This window comes from Cantharellus anzutake (assembly GCF_015039405.1).
Source record: "Cantharellus anzutake strain C23 chromosome Unknown EI90scaffold_141, whole genome shotgun sequence".
NCBI lineage: Eukaryota > Fungi > Basidiomycota > Agaricomycetes > Cantharellales > Hydnaceae > Cantharellus > Cantharellus anzutake.
In genome coordinates, this window is record NW_024067091.1 from 27,852 (window position 1) to 44,631 (window position 16,780).

Sequence of the window (16,780 nt, forward strand, 5' to 3'; positions counted from 1 at the left end):
TGCCCTGCAAGTCTGCCTTTGGACCACCCTCTCCATTCTCCTTTTGGGTTGTTGTCTGTTAAACCTGTAACCCAAGTTGCCAGTAATATTCAGTTGACTAACCCTTGACCCTGTTATGTCAGCTCCACCTGGTTCCTGCCATTTATGGGCCCTCTGCCTAGACTTCCCATGTATCTGCAAATTAGGGCCCCAACATGCTACTGGGCACAACGCTCCTGGCTTGAGTTGCTGAGGCCAAAGCCCTCTGAACACTGAGTCATACCTCCCTTTCGAATCCAGTCTTTGACAACAGGAGTCTGTATAAATGTTAGAACTGTGGGGCTGAATTGGTCCATTTCCATAGGTTTTGGGTGCAGCATAGGGGGTCAGCATAGGGATGATTCTACAGATAATGTGGCAGAGGTTGTGAGAGCTGGGTTTACAATAACATGGTTGGGTCAGGTTTTGTGTGATGATAGTTGTTGGATACTAACTATTTACATGGCATGGGATACTGTACTCCACAGAGCCCATAAGAGGCAAAAACCCATTTCTATAATAAATATGAACTTTGATTTTTGTGCCACAACTGCAAGTGTCCACTGAATATGTTGGTGTGCTTGTTTAAGCACAGGTGCAGCCTCACACTCCCAGTCCATCAGTACATGCCATAATGAGGCTACATATATGGTTAAGGGTGGGAAATACAATCCTTACAACCGATCACAGGTGCATCATACATGTGAGGAGCCCAGGGAAAAACATGCATACATCTCCATCAGTTTTGATCACAGCAAATTTTATATAGTATTGGTGAATATAGACATGTCAGTGCTGCCTATCTTCGGTGACTTTCATCATTAATTATGGCAATATTTGCTTCACACTTGATTGAACAATGGAAACCCCCCCCTCTGCTCTGACCATCTGCACATCACTGTGGCAGCATTGAGTGTCAAATCCTTGTAACAGAGCAAAATAACAGCACATAGAAGCTGTTACATAAATAAATGGCCTTTGGGAGTTCATGAGCACCCATGGGCACCCATGAGAGTCCATGAATGCCCATGGGAGTCCATGAACATCCACAGAAAATCCATGGAACTCCATGAAAGTCCATGAAAATCCATGAAATTTCATGAAATTTCAAAAAATCCCATGGAATCCCATGAAATCCCATGGAGCCCATGGAGCATCTATCACTTTTCATGAGTTACTGGGTCTCACATGCAGGATAAAATGTTAGAAAATCCTACAGTGGAAGGTTGGCTAGGAATTAGGTGATGAGGTCATAGTACGGATGGTAGAGGGAATCGAGGCGATTCCAACGCACGTTACACGAGGAGAATCGGTGAGGAATTGACAGAGATATGCAGATTTCAGTTGTGTATCGCGATGCATGTCACATGTTCATTGTGCACACATGGGAAATGTATTCCCCACCTCAACGCTATCTCACTCAATTCTCCATCAAATTGGATGCGGTTTGTTGCGTTGGATGGCTGTAGTTTAGGCGAGTTGGTTGACATGAAGGGAGCACAGTTGTGTCAAGTGGTTTGGGCTGGAGATGCAGGTTGGGTTTTCCGTGGCCACTTTCTATTGTTTTATAATTTGTTGCTTGTGATATTGTGTTTCCTATTCTATTTACTCTTGCGACGTGACCAGATGAGTCATATGGAACATGCTGGAAGCTCGCAGACATGTTTTCAGGGTTGTTTGTATATAATATTAGCTTACATTTGTAACAGAGATTTCCCCTCCACTACGTTTAGATCTGGTCACCAAGTGAAGTGTGCTGGAGGCGTGGTCAAGTGCAGTAGTCTTGAGGGAGGCAAGGAAGCCTCACAGTGTCCTCAGGGAGATCCACACTGAGTTACAGGACACCGAGTCCCAGTTGAGTTTTGAGTTTAGTCTTGATTCTGTCCAAGGAAGCCGCTTGCTGGTGTCAGGGCACGCCCGCCTGACCCGGCCCCACCTAACCCGGTGCCCCACCATCCACTCCTCCCGACCTCCCCCTCTTCCCCTTTTCTCCCTTCCCTTCCTTCCTCTCCTTCTTTTCTATTCTTTCTCCTCTTTATTCCTTTCTTATCACACGGACGACTTCCTTTGTATCAATGTACCATTGACCTGGCTGCAGCGTAACGCGCCCGAACCCGGACACACCGGACGACCCCCCGCACACCGGATGCTCCTAGGACCTCTTACGGAGGTACCCAGACGGAGGTGGCTGTGTGCTTGGATGACGTGGCGCTTCCCACGTGGCCTTCAACCACATGTATATAAACACAGCCTAAGTGGGAACTGAGAAGCAACCTTCTTCTCACATTTCCCACTTTAGGCAAGTAGCTTACACTTCCCTTGATAATGACAATAACACATTTCCCACTTTAGTCTTAGTGGCCAGGGACCCTTGTCTGCTTTGGGCCCGCTGCTACGCGCGCCCGCGTCATACCTACCGGACCCTCAGCCTCGGGCGATACACCCGGGCGCTCTCGACCCCGGGTTGGTCCCTGACAGCTGGCCCCCTTTTTCGTTTCTCATCCTGCTGGGTGGGAGTAGGTGTGGTGCGAAGTAGTTGAGGTGGTGGTGATTGTGGTGGTAGGTTAGTGCACTGAAGGAGGAGAACAGAAATCCTATAAAAGGCTGTTCTTTCTTCTGATACTTATATGTTAGTATTGGTACTTTAACTCAACCACTGTAGCGTTTTGGTTGCTTTGTGTATTGATATTTGTATGTGTTACTGATTATTTGTGTGTGTATGAAATTCTCAGGGTTCAATTCACTTGTCTACCTGATTGTTCCACACGAAAATCACGCTATAGACCTACTATTTTTAGTCGTTTCACCTCTGTCTTGTCACTTTTAACTCAGAGCGACTCCAACCGACTTGACTCAACGTCACTATTTCTTAACTTCTTCTTAACTTTTTACTGAGGGTTGATCACTTTTACTCAGATGTGATCTGAACTGCACACTTATACTAATAAAACTTACTTTTTATTAGGACGCCTTATGACCTATGAGCCAGAGCATGTAGGGGAGAGGAGTAAAGAAGGAAGAGGGGTCAGACCAGAAAATGCGGTCTTTTATACCTTTCCTAAGGGCTCTGTTTTCACATGTCACTTTACTATTTACATTGCTGAGTAATCTTATATTGAGCTTAGCAATCCTCTTATGTAAGCGATCAGCATCCCATTCTGCTTCTAGAACTTTCTGGAAGTTTTGGTGTGGGAATTAGCCAATTGCATTGCCTAACACCCATCATGACCTTGTTTACCCTTGTTTACTCACTTTATTCTAGGTCACATGTCATGGGGTTATTTGTTAGCTTAAGAGTGTAGCTTTCCGTCGGTATAAACAACAGTAAACTACAAGGATTATTTATGAAGATATGAATTTTTCAAGATTTAATTTTGAGGTTCTCCAGATTGCTTTGGCATTAGCTCATCCATTTTCCTACGATTAATTCTGGATAAATTATGCCTTGTTCCTGGACTCAAACTCTTTAGTTTCGCATTTCTAGCTTATCCGTTTTTACCACAAACTCAGGATGTTTGAGCCAGTCTTCTCTGCAAGTGTGTTTTAATCTTGTTAAATCCATTTCTCCCTCAATTCTTCAGACTTTAACATGAAATCTTTTCGTACACAGACCTATACTTTAACTCTTTAAGACCGACAAAGATTCATATTTTTCCCTATTTTCCTCATATAAATATTTCCAATTCTTTCATCTTTTCCTCGTACCCGACCATTTTTCATTATATGAATGCCTTGATTTTCTTCCGATTTCTCTTTGTCATTCGTTTTGTACGTTCGTAAAACTATTTTCCCACGTTACCACGAATTTCTAATATTTTATTTGATACAGGAAACCTTGTTTTTGTTTTCATGTGGGTTTATTTGCTGTTTTTCTTCGTTTTCTGGACCATATTTTAATTCCTAGACTTGAAAGTTCGCGTAGATACTCAATTCATCGACTCTGTTCTTCAGTATTTTTCCGATATTTTATTTCAATTCATTTTGTTGAGTTATGATTTTATTCCTATTTTTATTTCTGGTCCATGGAGGTTGTATGATTTTTATCCAATTTTCTGTGATGGTTTCTGGTTGTTTTAGTGTTGTAACTTTTATATTCCTACAGCGCCGCTGTGCTGCACATCCATTTCCTACCCGGTCCCCGATCCCCCTTGTGTGCTCCGCTACCCTGCTTGCAGCACATGCACTCTCAACAGCTTCATTTGCCTCTCGCAAATGTCAGTCAGCATGTTGGGGTGGTAGCCTAGCCTGGACAGCTATTTGTGCTATCCAGTAGCGTACGGTTTCCCTGAAGGTAATTTGTGAATGTTTATGTTTATGAACTAGAATTATACCCACTCTGCACACTCAAGATGCTCTGTTGCCTCTGTTAGAACTGGGTGAGGGCGGACAATTCCGGAGGGGAACTGGAGACTTAGCAAGGAGGGACCTTGGCCTCAGCGACTCAAGCGGAGCGCTGTGCCATTGCTGTTTGTCCATTTGGTCCTTAATTTCATAGGCGGCGAGCAGGAAGTCTCTAGGGGGCATTTCAGGTCGATTTTAGACTAAAGGCCTAAAACGAGTATGTACAAGTGCTGATATATATAATGGAGAGGGCGAAAGCACAAGGAACAAAGGGGGTCCGAATTGGAACGAAGGGATGACAGAAGCAGAGCGGTACCGAAGGTCATAGGGCAGAACCTGTGGTACATCCAAAAGGAGGTAAGGAGGGCGAAGCCCAGAGGGGCAGGAGGATGAGGGGAAGTGGGGATGATGACTAACTGGCTAGAATGGGAAGAAGCAGCAGTCCAAATAGGGATGAGGGGAAAATGCAAAAGATACATTACAAGCAGCGAAAGTGCCGAAGGTGATCCGTGGAGCTCAGAGGTTGCGGAGCTTACAGAGGTTACGGAGGCAGGGTTGAAAGTCTGAGGGATATTGGCAATGGTGTTTACGTAGTATGAGGTCACCAATGCAATGGACTAAAGCTGAGGTGGAGTCAAAGTCCAAGGTAGGAACTATGATGGAGTCTCGGAGCGAAGGTACGAGCGGTGTCCGATTATGGGGTACGGGACAGCGGCGAAAGGTCGTAACTTGGTGGAGGGTCGGCAGAAGAGGGTCAGAGGGAAGAGAGAGGAGAGAGGAGTGGGGTGAGGAGTGGAGGAGAGGAAAGGTGTCGGGTCCGAAGGTGAGTGTCGGAGTGGATGGGAGAAGGGTAGAAGTGTGATGGAAGGGTGGAGGTGTCGTGAGGAGGAGTGGTAGGAGTGAGAGGAGTGATGTTCGGTCCGAGATGAGTATCGGAGCGAACAGAGATAGGGTAGGAGAAGGAGGATATGACAGCCTCTAAATACACGACCTTCGCCTTTTCATCTTGGGGCTCAAACTGAAGCGAGGATATGTAGTTGCACTCTTCATCCAGCCATTGTGGGCATTGCACATCAGGTTCAAAGTTGGGGTCCATCTGCCTTGTTGTCTTGAGGATTTCTAGGCTTTCTTGAACTATTCCCCATGCTGTTGTGTGGTTGTTCAATAAGAAGTCACCTACTTGTGAGGGGTAAGGAAGTGTTTGGCATATTTATTGAATGGATGACATACCTAGATGCTCATACTTTGTTTCATCCCACTTCACAAAATGCATATGAATCCGGAGATGCCAATAGTATGGTGATGCATGTTGGGTTACCGGTGCGAGGGAGTTGCTCTCAGAATATACTCGTTTGTTGCCTTCACCATCTTCAATTCCAGCTCCCTGCTGTAGCCCTATGAGGAAATCGAGCTGGCAGAGTCTGTTGTGAGTGGCACTGTGGAAAGAACCAGTACAACACCTAAATTTTGCTTCTCATGCCATATCACCGGTGGAAGGCTTGGAAAGGGTAGCTGAAAATGTGCAGCCAATATCATATACAAATAGAATGTTGCTGCTAGGTACGTCAATTCTCATCAACAAAGTACATCACATTACTCACAACTCCCCACTCTGGACCATGTCAATAAGGAATTGGATGATACCATGTCGGCAAATGACAGAGAAAAGTCCTGTCTCATCCATGAGTTGCATGGCACCCGACTTCGACTTCAAGGGCATTGGCCAAGCATTCTTCCATGCTAGGCAGCTGTCAGATATAAATGATGACTCTGGGCCATCCATCTCACAAGTTGCACATATTACTGAGTGAACTAAGGAAGAGGAATGTTCATACCTGGCTACCACATTGTGAATGTTTTCAAGTGTCAGCAAAATTATTGACCTGTTCTCGGGGAATGAAGTAGTCACTGGGAAAGACTTGGGCATCAGTGGCAAAATTGTGGCGCAGCCTTGAGAGGGAGGTATTCCCATCAGCCGTGACAATGAGCTGAATGGGGCGTTCAGGCTCATCTTCAACCTAAAAACGATGATGCAACTTGGGCTTACCCTTTGCTAGATCAAAATCGGATACTTACCTTACAGTGACAAGCAGGGCAGGAATTTTTGAGACGATAATTGGGCCCCACCTGACCTACAGCTTGTTTGACGAGTTTATCCAGGTGGAAGAATATCCGATAGAAGATATCGAAAGCAAGTGAGATTTGGGTTCTTAAGTAGGGCTGATTTACCATCTCAATTTTCAGTCAGCTGCAGATGCTGGAAAAACACCATAAATAGCTTACCTTGTGTATGTCAGAAACCACCCAGGTAAAATGTTGAATACTGAAAGCAGGCGCTGCTCGGAAAAGAGAGTATAACAGTTCGAGCGATCGCAGGGAGATCGCAATTTGGGGCTCTGTTGGAGTAGGGGATAGATAGCTGGCACTCACCAGTGCATATGTAGGATGGATGTCTGTCTCCTGCCTGGGTATGAACTACCATCTGAATATCGGTTAATCACGTACAGGGAGGTGAAAGGAAAGGCTTACCAAATATGTCAAGGCACTTGATGGAAACGTAATTGAGGTTGTCTTGGGGCAGGGGATAGTGAGATGGTGTAGAAGAAGGGTTGGTAGTTTTGAATTCAAGGTATAGGGCAACAAGGTCGTTCAGCTGCTCTGCCCAAGCTGTGTGGAGCCTGGCCATGTGGTGGCCCCAAATGTGACTTTTCTTGTGCCTAAAAATCAAACATGAGATCAGTCCTAGATGAATAAGAACTGAGAAGTCATCAAGAAATACATACTGTTTTGGGAACAGGGAGGACATTACCGTCAAGAATTGTTTGCTGGTAAGCCCTTCATCTTGAAACAGCCCAGCATCTGCCATTGCAGGGTCATCCACCCAGTCATCCACATTATCGGTATCAAGGGCAAAGCCATTGTTTTGAAGTTCTTCAAGGTCGGCTCTAACTTCAGCTGATGTGTCTAGTTTGTCGAATTCATGTTTGCTGGTGGGTTCAGTGTGCTACATGCTTTCCATGCACCTTCAAGGACTCTTCACTGGGTTGCTTCCATCTTGAGTTGTACCCTCTTCCGGGCAACCAATCCATTCCTTTCCAACCCTGGACCTAGCAAGTTAGTCACAACAGCATTTTGCGCTTGTTTTGATCATGGCATCAGGATAAAGATTCTAGTACTGTAAAAAAATGTAGCCCATGACTAGAGAAACAGCACTCACAGAATGTGGCGACGTTGTACCAAGAGATTGAACTGATCTATTGAAGAGCGCGTCCAACATGCCATACAGTTTCAATTCATTCTATACAGTTTCTTTTTGTGTGGCAATTCAATCTGGCATGTTCAAACGCTGTCACTGAAAATCCATCATGCCATTGAAAATCCAACGCTTCAGCATCATGCCCCAGACCAAAACTGAAGGTAAATATGCAAGTGGACACAGACAGATAACAAAACTTACCACAATTCTAGAAACCATGTTGCAACACATGCATCCCATAGCCCAACGTGTGTTTGACAGTTTCGTTTGGACTTCTCGTGTGAGATACAGGCTGATGACCGAAGAGATGAACTGGTTTCATCAGTCAGTGAGCGACAGGTTTGTCAAGGACTTCAGTGTTCCCTATCAAGTTTGCAGTAAGTACACAAAAAAAAGTGCGAAATTCTGGAAAAACATACCTTCTTCAGACTGGAAGCCTGATTGGGGGCGAATTGATCTAAAAACCATCAAGGAGCACATATCAACCCATATATTTACCATGGAAATGAGTTATATGGTACAGCGCCGCCTTGCTGTCCCCCTGACAGGGTTAAGGGAAAGGCTTGATGAGGTTCACCCATTTGTGAGTCATCAACCTGACGAATCGGTATTACATAAATAACTCCTTGTGCTGTGGAAATAGACAGATGTCTTGGACCGCTTGGGGCAGCCAAGCATCATGTTGATCAATTATGGTGGTCAAACATTACCTATCATGTTACTTGCCTCGAAAAGCATTGAAGACAATGAAGGGTGGGAAGCACTGCACAGCGAAATATTAGACAAGATACCAAAAGCAAACAAAGGTGCAGCCACACCAGTAACCCCAGTTCCAGCAGCTCTGAGCAGCACACCAACCGCAGAGCGCAGGCAGCCACAACCATGCCAGGGCGAACCACCCCCCACCCCACAGAACACCGCCCTGAGGGCCCCATCCCCCCCCCAGTGGAGACTGCCCGACCCTTTGACAGTGTCTCTGCCTTGAAATAGAAATACAAGATCCACTGCCCCCCATCCATCGAGTATCCGGCAGCACGGGTTGGGTACCACAGGGCCTTCCCCATTGCTCGATGCAGTCAATGCTGGTATCGGTGTTGACATCATTACTCCAGCACATGCACCTGCGACCCCTGCCAAAACTACCCCTGCCACACCATCTGCCACTTCGTTTGACCTAACAGAGTTCAACACTCCTACTGCAACCCAAAGTGGATCAAGCATTTGCACCGACTTCCCTGGGACTACCACCACTCCTGGATCCATGCAATTAGTTTCAAACATCTCACTGCCAGACAGACGCACCGATCTAGCACCAACCCAACGTCACCTTCCTCTGACTTAAGCAAATGTGCAGCAATTGTCGTCATCTCAGTTGAGCAGTTTGACTAGTACTCATAGCATGATGGCTGCGACAGAGGTAGGAAGTCAGTCACTCTTTGAGTCATATGTGAACGTACATACAACTCTGTGGCTGGAGGACATCGAGATCATCATGCTTAAGTCACAACTGGGATTCACCAACATTACCAACTTCCGCAACATGTTGATGACAGAGTTTGACTGTGGGTATGAAGAAGCTTCCTTCTTTGCTGAACTGGCAGCTGCAGGGCATGATTGAGAAACGATTCTGCTGTTCCCCCCCCCCCCCCCCCTACGTAAATTTCTAGAAAATACAGAAAAAAAACACACACACCTGTATTTATTGTGAATTTGGCATAAATGCACGAATTATTCCCATATGCCAAATACAGGGTAAAAACTGTTTACCTTTATTTGTTTATTGGTTGGCCCCTGGTTGAATTCCCAACACGTCGCTCAACATTTTCGCACACAGGGGTTCTTGATGTCCCAGCAGCAGTGCACAGAGTCATTTGTCGAACCTGCTACTCTGTCAAAAAATCAGAGGAAAGAATCAGTCCAGACATCATTCAACAAACGGATTCTCAAGCTGAGGAAGAGTTTTGATGCCCAAGTCCATGCTATTGTGCAGGAATTTGTTGGGCATGGTTCACACTATTCAGCAAACCAGATACGAAAGCAAGTTGTCTATAAGTTTTCTGCACCAAAAAAAGTATGGAAGCCAATGCTCCCTAATGCCTGGGCACATGCAAAGGCGCAGGCATGTCGTAAACAAGGTACATGGTTTCATTAACAGATAAAAACCATGTAGAAATGCACTAACCTCCCATGCACAACAGAGAAAGCGCTGCCAAACCTCCCATACTCCAAAGAGTACCTTGAGCTTCTTGACGACATCAACAATGAAGAAGTGACGTTTGATGACATAAAGAACCCACTTACTCCAATGGATGAACATCATGCACAAGTTGCCTTAGAAGGTGTTGTCGTCAAAAGGGAGAATCGGGCCCTAAAAGAAAACATAATCTCACCTGAACTGTCAGCACAACGCATGGCCATCCATGCCCGAGACCAGCTCGTCCAAATTGTATGTTCAACAAGATGCATTAGTCCCCAGAGAGAATAACAAGGCATAGGCAGAGAATGTGAACCGGGCATGTGGAATTCAAGTCATGATTATGATGGCAAAAGGGTCTAGCGATGATTTATTTGCACCAGTCGTGTGGGCATCAGAGAAGGCAAAGGAGTATTGGCTGGGTGTAGCAAAAGAGCCCCTGTGGTTACATGCCCGGCTTATGGAGGGATATTGTGTTGGGGCTACAAGCAGTGAGTCAAGAATCAGGATACTTTACACTCTTGATGCTGAAACGATTGAAGATGTTGTGAAGGTTCATAAAGCACTCTCTGGTTCATTGCGTTTCCAGTTGGCAGAATGGACAAGAACTGAACTACATGAGTAGTTACCCTGTCAAACATCATCAGAGGATTGATCTGGGCGCAACACTAGGCAAGGTAACTGGGAAAACTCAGCTTCCAATGGAGTGGGTGCCTCGGAATTATCTAAAGCTCACGATCTGACATGGTGTCAAGATTGACATGACACACTATCCGGGGGGTAAGATAGTTGAGCCCAAAAGGGCCATGGTCGATCATCTTCGAGAGGCTGTCAAGGGATGGGAAGATGGGAAAATCAAATGGGTTAAGCTGACAGCAGAGGAGATTGAGCAGCAAAAAGCAGAGCTCAGTAGTCTAGAATCTGAAGCAGTGCAAGCCCAGACTGGCGACCGTAGTGAGTCACAAGCCACGTGCGTCAACTGTGATGCCATCTCCGGATACCCTTCCACCGTTGAACAACGTGATGATGCCTTATCAAGCCCTAACAGCAGTGTACGGAACAGTGTGGCTGCAGGTGAAAGCAGCACGAGTATGGGAGATAACATATCACCAGCACGGCCAAGGTTCGTGGCATCAGAAGTATTATCAGAAGACTAACCGAAAGAGACTTTTCAGTGGTTTGAACACTGATAATGCCACACCAGCAAGCAGTGCCACTCACACAGGGACCGAGCCAGCAGCAACCATGGAAGTCAGCTCCAGCTCCAGTAGGGGCGCTAACTTGTAAGTGAAAGTTTCCCCGGAAGTTTGCAAGGTAATTTGATGGTTCTGATAGGAGGAAGAAGTGCAAAGCGCCGGCAGACCCGAAGCCATGTAAATCTCACTGACACAGTACCTTCCCTGGCAATGAGAGGGCAGGGGGATAGTAACACCTGTGCAATGATGGATGGATGGATGGATGGACGGGTACTCCTCACTACCATGTGTTTGTTGTGGTTCTTAGAGTCGCACCGCTGAACAGCATCAACGATGTTCCCATTCATCCATATAAGGCAACTTATGGCTTCACAGGCAGTTTTCATAGCTTGCTCAATCACATATAATTCACATTGGGATATTTGAAAAAAAAATTGAGGGAAATTCAAACAATGCTGATAATGTTGAAAATGTTGGTAGTGGCAGCAGTGTGACATGGGAGGAAAAGGAAAGGAAGCGAGGGAAGTTGTGTATTAGTGAAGTTTATAAGGGAACAGTGATTTTGAAAAATAAGTGTTGGCAATGTTGTTGACAACATCGATGATGGTGATGATGGGTCCGGAGACGTTGGCAGGATGATGTGTGACAGTGAACTCTGAAGGAGTTGCGGCATGGAGGGGTTTTCCGGATTTTCAGGTCATGGTACCCCGGAGCTTCTCAGGCCTGAAGGGCCTGAGAGTAGTATATATAGTATTATGTACTGATCGTTGCACCATGTCAGGGACCGCATGTCAGTTCACGACAATAAGGGTGTTCCCGAGAATCCTAGTCGTTGTTAATGCTGAAGTGCCACCTTCAGCGGAGATAGGGCTTATATACATGGATACCGCTATCCACTAGAGAGGGGCTACAAACGAGATAAGAAACAGCTGATAGAATGATGACATGAAAAGATAGCTATTCATTCGGATAATCGTAAGCAAGGTGTGGGAAAGGGGTGACATGTGGATGGAAGATAGAAGCGGGACGCTAAGCGAGAGCTAAGTGAGATTACCTGCGTTCTTCGGATCACTCCGGATCGTCTTATGGCAACTCCCTTCCGGCATAGGGAGTCAGGGTAGCCGGTTAGGCCATGCCCTGACACACCAGTGCATGGGTGCATGCACTCAAGGAGCGTCTCTATATCTAAGAGAGCAGGTCAGGTGGGCCCCCTATAGGTACATATTATTATAGTCCCGTGATGAGTAATAGGTGCTATTCTTTCTAAAAATAATTATTAGATATAATCCTGTACATACCGGATTTTTGAAAAGAAGTTCTCCCCTCCCCCAAAAATTCTCTAAGGTGCTAGGACACGCTAGAGTTGGTGTGAGTGAGTGGAATTCCAACAGTAGGAATAAGGGCAACAATCTAGCCTGCAATGAGTGGGTAGTGGATTTGTTGAGCCCGGACCTTGCGGAAATCCTGGAGAACCCACTATGGAGTTTAAGGATGGAGGGTATAGTGAGTTTAGTGGAGAAAGTAGAGTTTTGGGAGTTTGGCCCCCACAAGCTTAGTCGGCATAGAGAGCTGCGAGCCCTCTTTCAGTGTGCAGATGTGGGTGCGAGTGCAGGTGCAAGTGCAGGTGTGGGTTAGGTCAGGGTGTATGCCCTGACACACTCACAGTGAACTTCAAACAAGACTTGTGGGTGGAGCAGGCCCATAGGAGGAGTATGGACTCTGTGAGCAGGGGGGGAAGCCCCCTTTGCAGAAGGAGGGACTCGGACCAGACAGGGGGGTACTCTAGTTGATTTCAGACTGAGGTCCCCAAAAGTATTTACAAGATATAAATAGGAAAGAGGAAATATAGAAGGGCCGGTTGGTCCGGCATGGTACGGTGCGGAATGAGCAGGGATTGTCAAACTAAATAATGGACAAGAGCCCAGGAACTGGAAGTGAGGAATGAACAAACAATGAGTGGTGAGGGTTATTGATGGGAAGAACAACAAGACCAATAACCTAGTGTCAATAAAAGCAGATCAAACACTGATATTGGCAAGTTAAGTGAATGAGTGGATAAACATAATAGGCACTTGGCAAGGAATGAATGTATGCTGCCAAGTGGCAAAAGGCCAAAGGAAAAGCAGGGTCAGTGCATGGCACCAACACAAGTCCGCAGACAGAGGGTGGTCCATCAGTGCTGTCACAAACAAGGACAGCATGATGGCCAGCAAAGGTTTGGAGGGGTGTGTTGACCTGGCCACAGGGTGTGGAGGGCAACCAGGAGTGGCAGAGGTGCAGAGGGTGCAGAGATGGGCAGAGGTCCAGATGCTGGCAGAGGTCCAGATGTGGAAGATGCAGAGAATATGGAAGATGCAAAATATGCAGAGGATGCAGAGGAGGCAGGGATGTGAGACTGAGCTGTGATATAAGCCTAGGAGGAACCAGAGGGACTGGATGCCAGGAGCACCAAAGGCTCGGGAACTAGAGGTGAAGTTGGATGCTGGCAGGGTCCAGGGTCTGATTGTTGGCCAAGTCTCACTTGATGGGACAGGGGGCCAGACATTGGGTTGGGGGCTGGTTAGGATGGGTTTTGGGTTGGTGGATTCGCCTATTGGCATTGATTTGCCACTGACGGAGCCCCTGGATTTTTCAGTCATGACATTGCCAGACTCTACATGTATATAGCTGACTCTAAGATGGGGACATTCCTTTCCCCCTGCTTTAATCACAACTAGGTTATCAGAGCAACCTGCACAAGCACGTGCATCCCCTGACACCAAATGAATGTCAGATGCGCTTCCAGTGTGTCCCTTCAATCTAACTTGACAGCAGAGATTTTGACCATTTTTTTGACAGATAATCAATTTCGAGAAGGGTCTTTGGTGTCACCAGTGATAGAGAAGAAGTGCTCACAACTGGTTGCAAAACTTGCAATCCTCATTTTCTCTGTTGCTTGCAATTCTGCTGGGTCAGTGACACATGCACATTGCCATGCTTTGAGTGGATTGAAGTCCTAAAAAGAGGAACCTGAGCAATGACACATATGAAGCATGTAGATTCTTACTGGAATCTGCTTGCATAGGTTGTTCTGACTCCAATCACCACCAGTATAGCCAAAGGCATCATGTGGATCTGTGAGATATGCAATAGTGCATGGACCCACTGATACCTCTGGTGCATCTACCCCAAACACATGACAGTACAGCCTTTCTATCATTGTGACTAGGAGGGCAATAGAGACCATTGGTGTAAAAAGCGCAGTTTTGACAAATGGATTGAGTGCAACTGCAACAATAAAAACATTATGGTCAACTTTTTTCCAATGGGAATCAAGACTATCAAGAATAGCTTGGATTGGTGAAGAGTTGTTGCCAGGAGCTGTCATGACCGACAAATCCTGGGGCTCCGTCAGCAGCAAACCAATGCCGATAGGTGAATCTGCCAACCGGAAACCCATCCTAACCAGCCCCCAACCCGATGTCTGGCCCCCTGCCTTATTGCGTGAGACTTGGCCAACAATCAGAACCTAGACCCTGCTGGCATTCCGACCTTACCTCCAGTTCCCGAGCCCTTGGCGCTCCCGGCATTCAGTCCCTCCAGTTCCTATGCCAGCCTTGTCTCCATCTGAACCACACTCATTGCTTCCCGCTATGTGGTCACAGCCATGCCCCGCTTCCATGCATTCTGCACTCTCTGCCCACTCCATGCCCTCTGCCCATCTCTGCACCCTCTGGCCACTTCTGGTTGCCCTTGACACCTCTGGTCAGGTCAACACTCCCACTCCCCTCTGTACCTCTGTTGGCCTTCATGCTGTCCTTGTGTGACAGTGCTGACAGATCAACCTCTGTTCGCGGACTTGTGTCGGCACCGCACTGACCCCGCTTATTTGCGGACTTGTATCGGCGCCATGCACAGACCTCCGCTGGTGTCCTCTGGCCATTTTTGTCACTCGGCAACATAACATTCATTCCTTGCCGAGTGCCTATTATGTTCACCCCAATATTGGCATTTGATCCGTGTGCTATTGCACTTTCCTATTCATTCATTTAATCTGTCAATATTGGTACTTGATCTGCTTTGACTTTATTCATTCCTTGCCTCCCATTTCCCAGGTTATTGTCCTTGGTTTAGTTTGACAAGTCCCCACTCATTTCCGCTTATTTCTGCACCGGACCGACCAGTCCCTCTTTGAATTCTCTTATCTACTTATACCTTGTAAATACTTTCGGGGACCTCAGTCTGAAATCAACTAGAGTACCCCCCCTGTTCTGGTCTGAGTCTCTCCTTCTGCAAAGGGGGCTTCCCCCCCTCTGAGTCTGTGCTCATGGAGTCCGCGCCCCTCCTACAGGTCCGCTCCACCCGCAAGTCTTGTTTGAAGTCTGCTGTAAGTGTCAGTCTGTAAATACAGGATCTCCCCCAAACGTCAAGCTCAGGGCACAGCGCTCCACCTGAGTCACTGAGGCCGCGATCCCACTCTGCTAACCTTGAACAGCACTTCCGGATGCGCCGCATATTTCCGCCCACATATCCGCGCGCGCGCTCCAACAGACCTCTGCATCACCTCCGACCTCAACTCAGACAGAACCCAATCCGTCTTCCATCCGTCTTCAGACAGTATGTCCGACTCTGACAATATTTCGACTCCGACAATATTTCAGTCTCTGACAATAATCCCATCTCTGACAGGAGCAACCAATGCTGCAGCAGAAATATCAGTGTAATACTTGCAGAGGTGACCAAAAATAAGAGCCACCTGGTCAGCTCTAGTATTGGAATCTTGACAAACATTGATGGCAATGGCAAGTGGCTCAATATGTTCCTGTCAGGGCACACACCCTGACTAGCCCGGACCCAGACCCGGATCTGGGCCTGCATGTGTGCTCTGCCCCGCACACTCTGTGCACCACACACTCTGGGCCCTGGTTCCCATTCCTCATGTGACTTCTGGATATCTCTGGAAGTTTTCCTGATATTGTGGCCACTGTGGGAAGATGAGAAGTTAGCTTCCTTCTCACCTCCTTACCCACAGTAGGCAAGTGTACCTTACCTACTGCTTTATCTATTCATCTCCTCACCCACAGTAGGATTGTGCCCTGGATAGGGCTGGTTACATCTGAGGCTGTGGACCATAGGGGAGGGTCATGGGGACCCAGGAGTCATCCCCTGACAGTTCCTTAATCCTAGAAAGGAGTTAACTCATTGAGGAAGAGAGGTAAAGTATGCTAACTCATGTCATCCCAGAAGCCTTGATTCTGAATTATTGCAAGGATCTGCTGTGCTTTTGCAATTGCATCACACTTTGTTCCAGCAGCAGTTTCAAGTTCCCTCTGGCTCCTTACTACAATTGTTTTATATGGAATCTCCAGTTGAATTAACTGGCCAATGGCCATTATGTGTGATGTCCACCAAGTGATGCAAGGTCTAATAAGAGCCCTTGCTTGGTCTGCAGTGCAGTGTTGCTCTGCATATAGTAAATGAAGTGCAATTGAGTGATTATTGAACCAATTAATGATGCCATTGGCCTTGGCCAATCTTAGTGACATCTGTTGATTCTTTATGTAGTTCCCAAGTACAAGTTGCATCTATGCAAGTAATAAGCCAAGAAATACAATTTCAAGTAATCTGTGCAAAAACATACTTGGTGTGCATAGCAATCTGCTACAATTAAATGTGGGAACTGCTCCTGCAACTGAATGCACACAGCCCTTGACTCTCCTGATGCATCTGAAACCCAGCCAATGAGTTTCAGATTGAGCTTGTCCCGAATGTATTCCTTCTCCTCCTTGATCAGTG

At 46.6% G+C, this 16,780-nt stretch overlaps 5 protein-coding genes across 5 annotated transcripts; 2 read left to right on the top strand and 3 right to left on the bottom strand.

Moving 5' to 3' along the window:
- Nucleotides 1-5,326: 5,326 nt before the first annotated feature.
- Nucleotides 5,327-5,833, bottom strand: EI90DRAFT_2882037 (uncharacterized protein; the record flags this gene model as incomplete). Its single annotated transcript, XM_039053928.1, has 2 exons — nt 5,327-5,538; nt 5,590-5,833. Coding segments are annotated over 2 exons (456 nt in total), but the record flags the coding sequence as incomplete, so codon positions are not given.
- Nucleotides 5,834-6,218: 385 nt separating this feature from the next.
- On the bottom strand, nt 6,219-6,822 carry EI90DRAFT_2947449 (uncharacterized protein; the record flags this gene model as incomplete). Its single annotated transcript, XM_039055350.1, has 3 exons — nt 6,219-6,377; nt 6,436-6,591; nt 6,643-6,822. Coding segments are annotated over 3 exons (495 nt in total), but the record flags the coding sequence as incomplete, so codon positions are not given.
- A 902-nt stretch (nt 6,823-7,724) lies between these two features.
- Nucleotides 7,725-8,957, top strand: EI90DRAFT_3135610 (uncharacterized protein; the record flags this gene model as incomplete). Its single annotated transcript, XM_039064735.1, has 5 exons — nt 7,725-7,776; nt 7,828-7,992; nt 8,044-8,198; nt 8,259-8,585; nt 8,649-8,957. 5 exons carry the CDS (start codon nt 7,725-7,727, stop codon nt 8,955-8,957), a joined length of 1,008 nt encoding a protein of 335 aa, XP_038908763.1.
- A 501-nt stretch (nt 8,958-9,458) lies between these two features.
- Nucleotides 9,459-11,326, top strand: EI90DRAFT_3022148 (uncharacterized protein; the record flags this gene model as incomplete). The annotated part of the gene is given in 10 exon segments (XM_039057741.1): nt 9,459-9,750; nt 9,814-10,061; nt 10,111-10,300; nt 10,352-10,362; nt 10,406-10,486; nt 10,565-10,763; nt 10,849-10,932; nt 11,014-11,092; nt 11,145-11,182; nt 11,202-11,326. The coding sequence occupies 10 exon segments, from the start codon at nt 9,459-9,461 to the stop codon at nt 11,324-11,326; spliced, it is 1,347 nt and encodes a 448-aa protein (XP_038908764.1).
- A 4,883-nt stretch (nt 11,327-16,209) lies between these two features.
- Nucleotides 16,210-16,569, bottom strand: EI90DRAFT_3177220 (uncharacterized protein; the record flags this gene model as incomplete). Its single annotated transcript, XM_039066350.1, has 1 exon — nt 16,210-16,569. One exon carries the CDS (start codon nt 16,567-16,569, stop codon nt 16,210-16,212), a length of 360 nt encoding a protein of 119 aa, XP_038908765.1.
- Between the last annotated feature and the right edge of the window lie 211 nt (nt 16,570-16,780).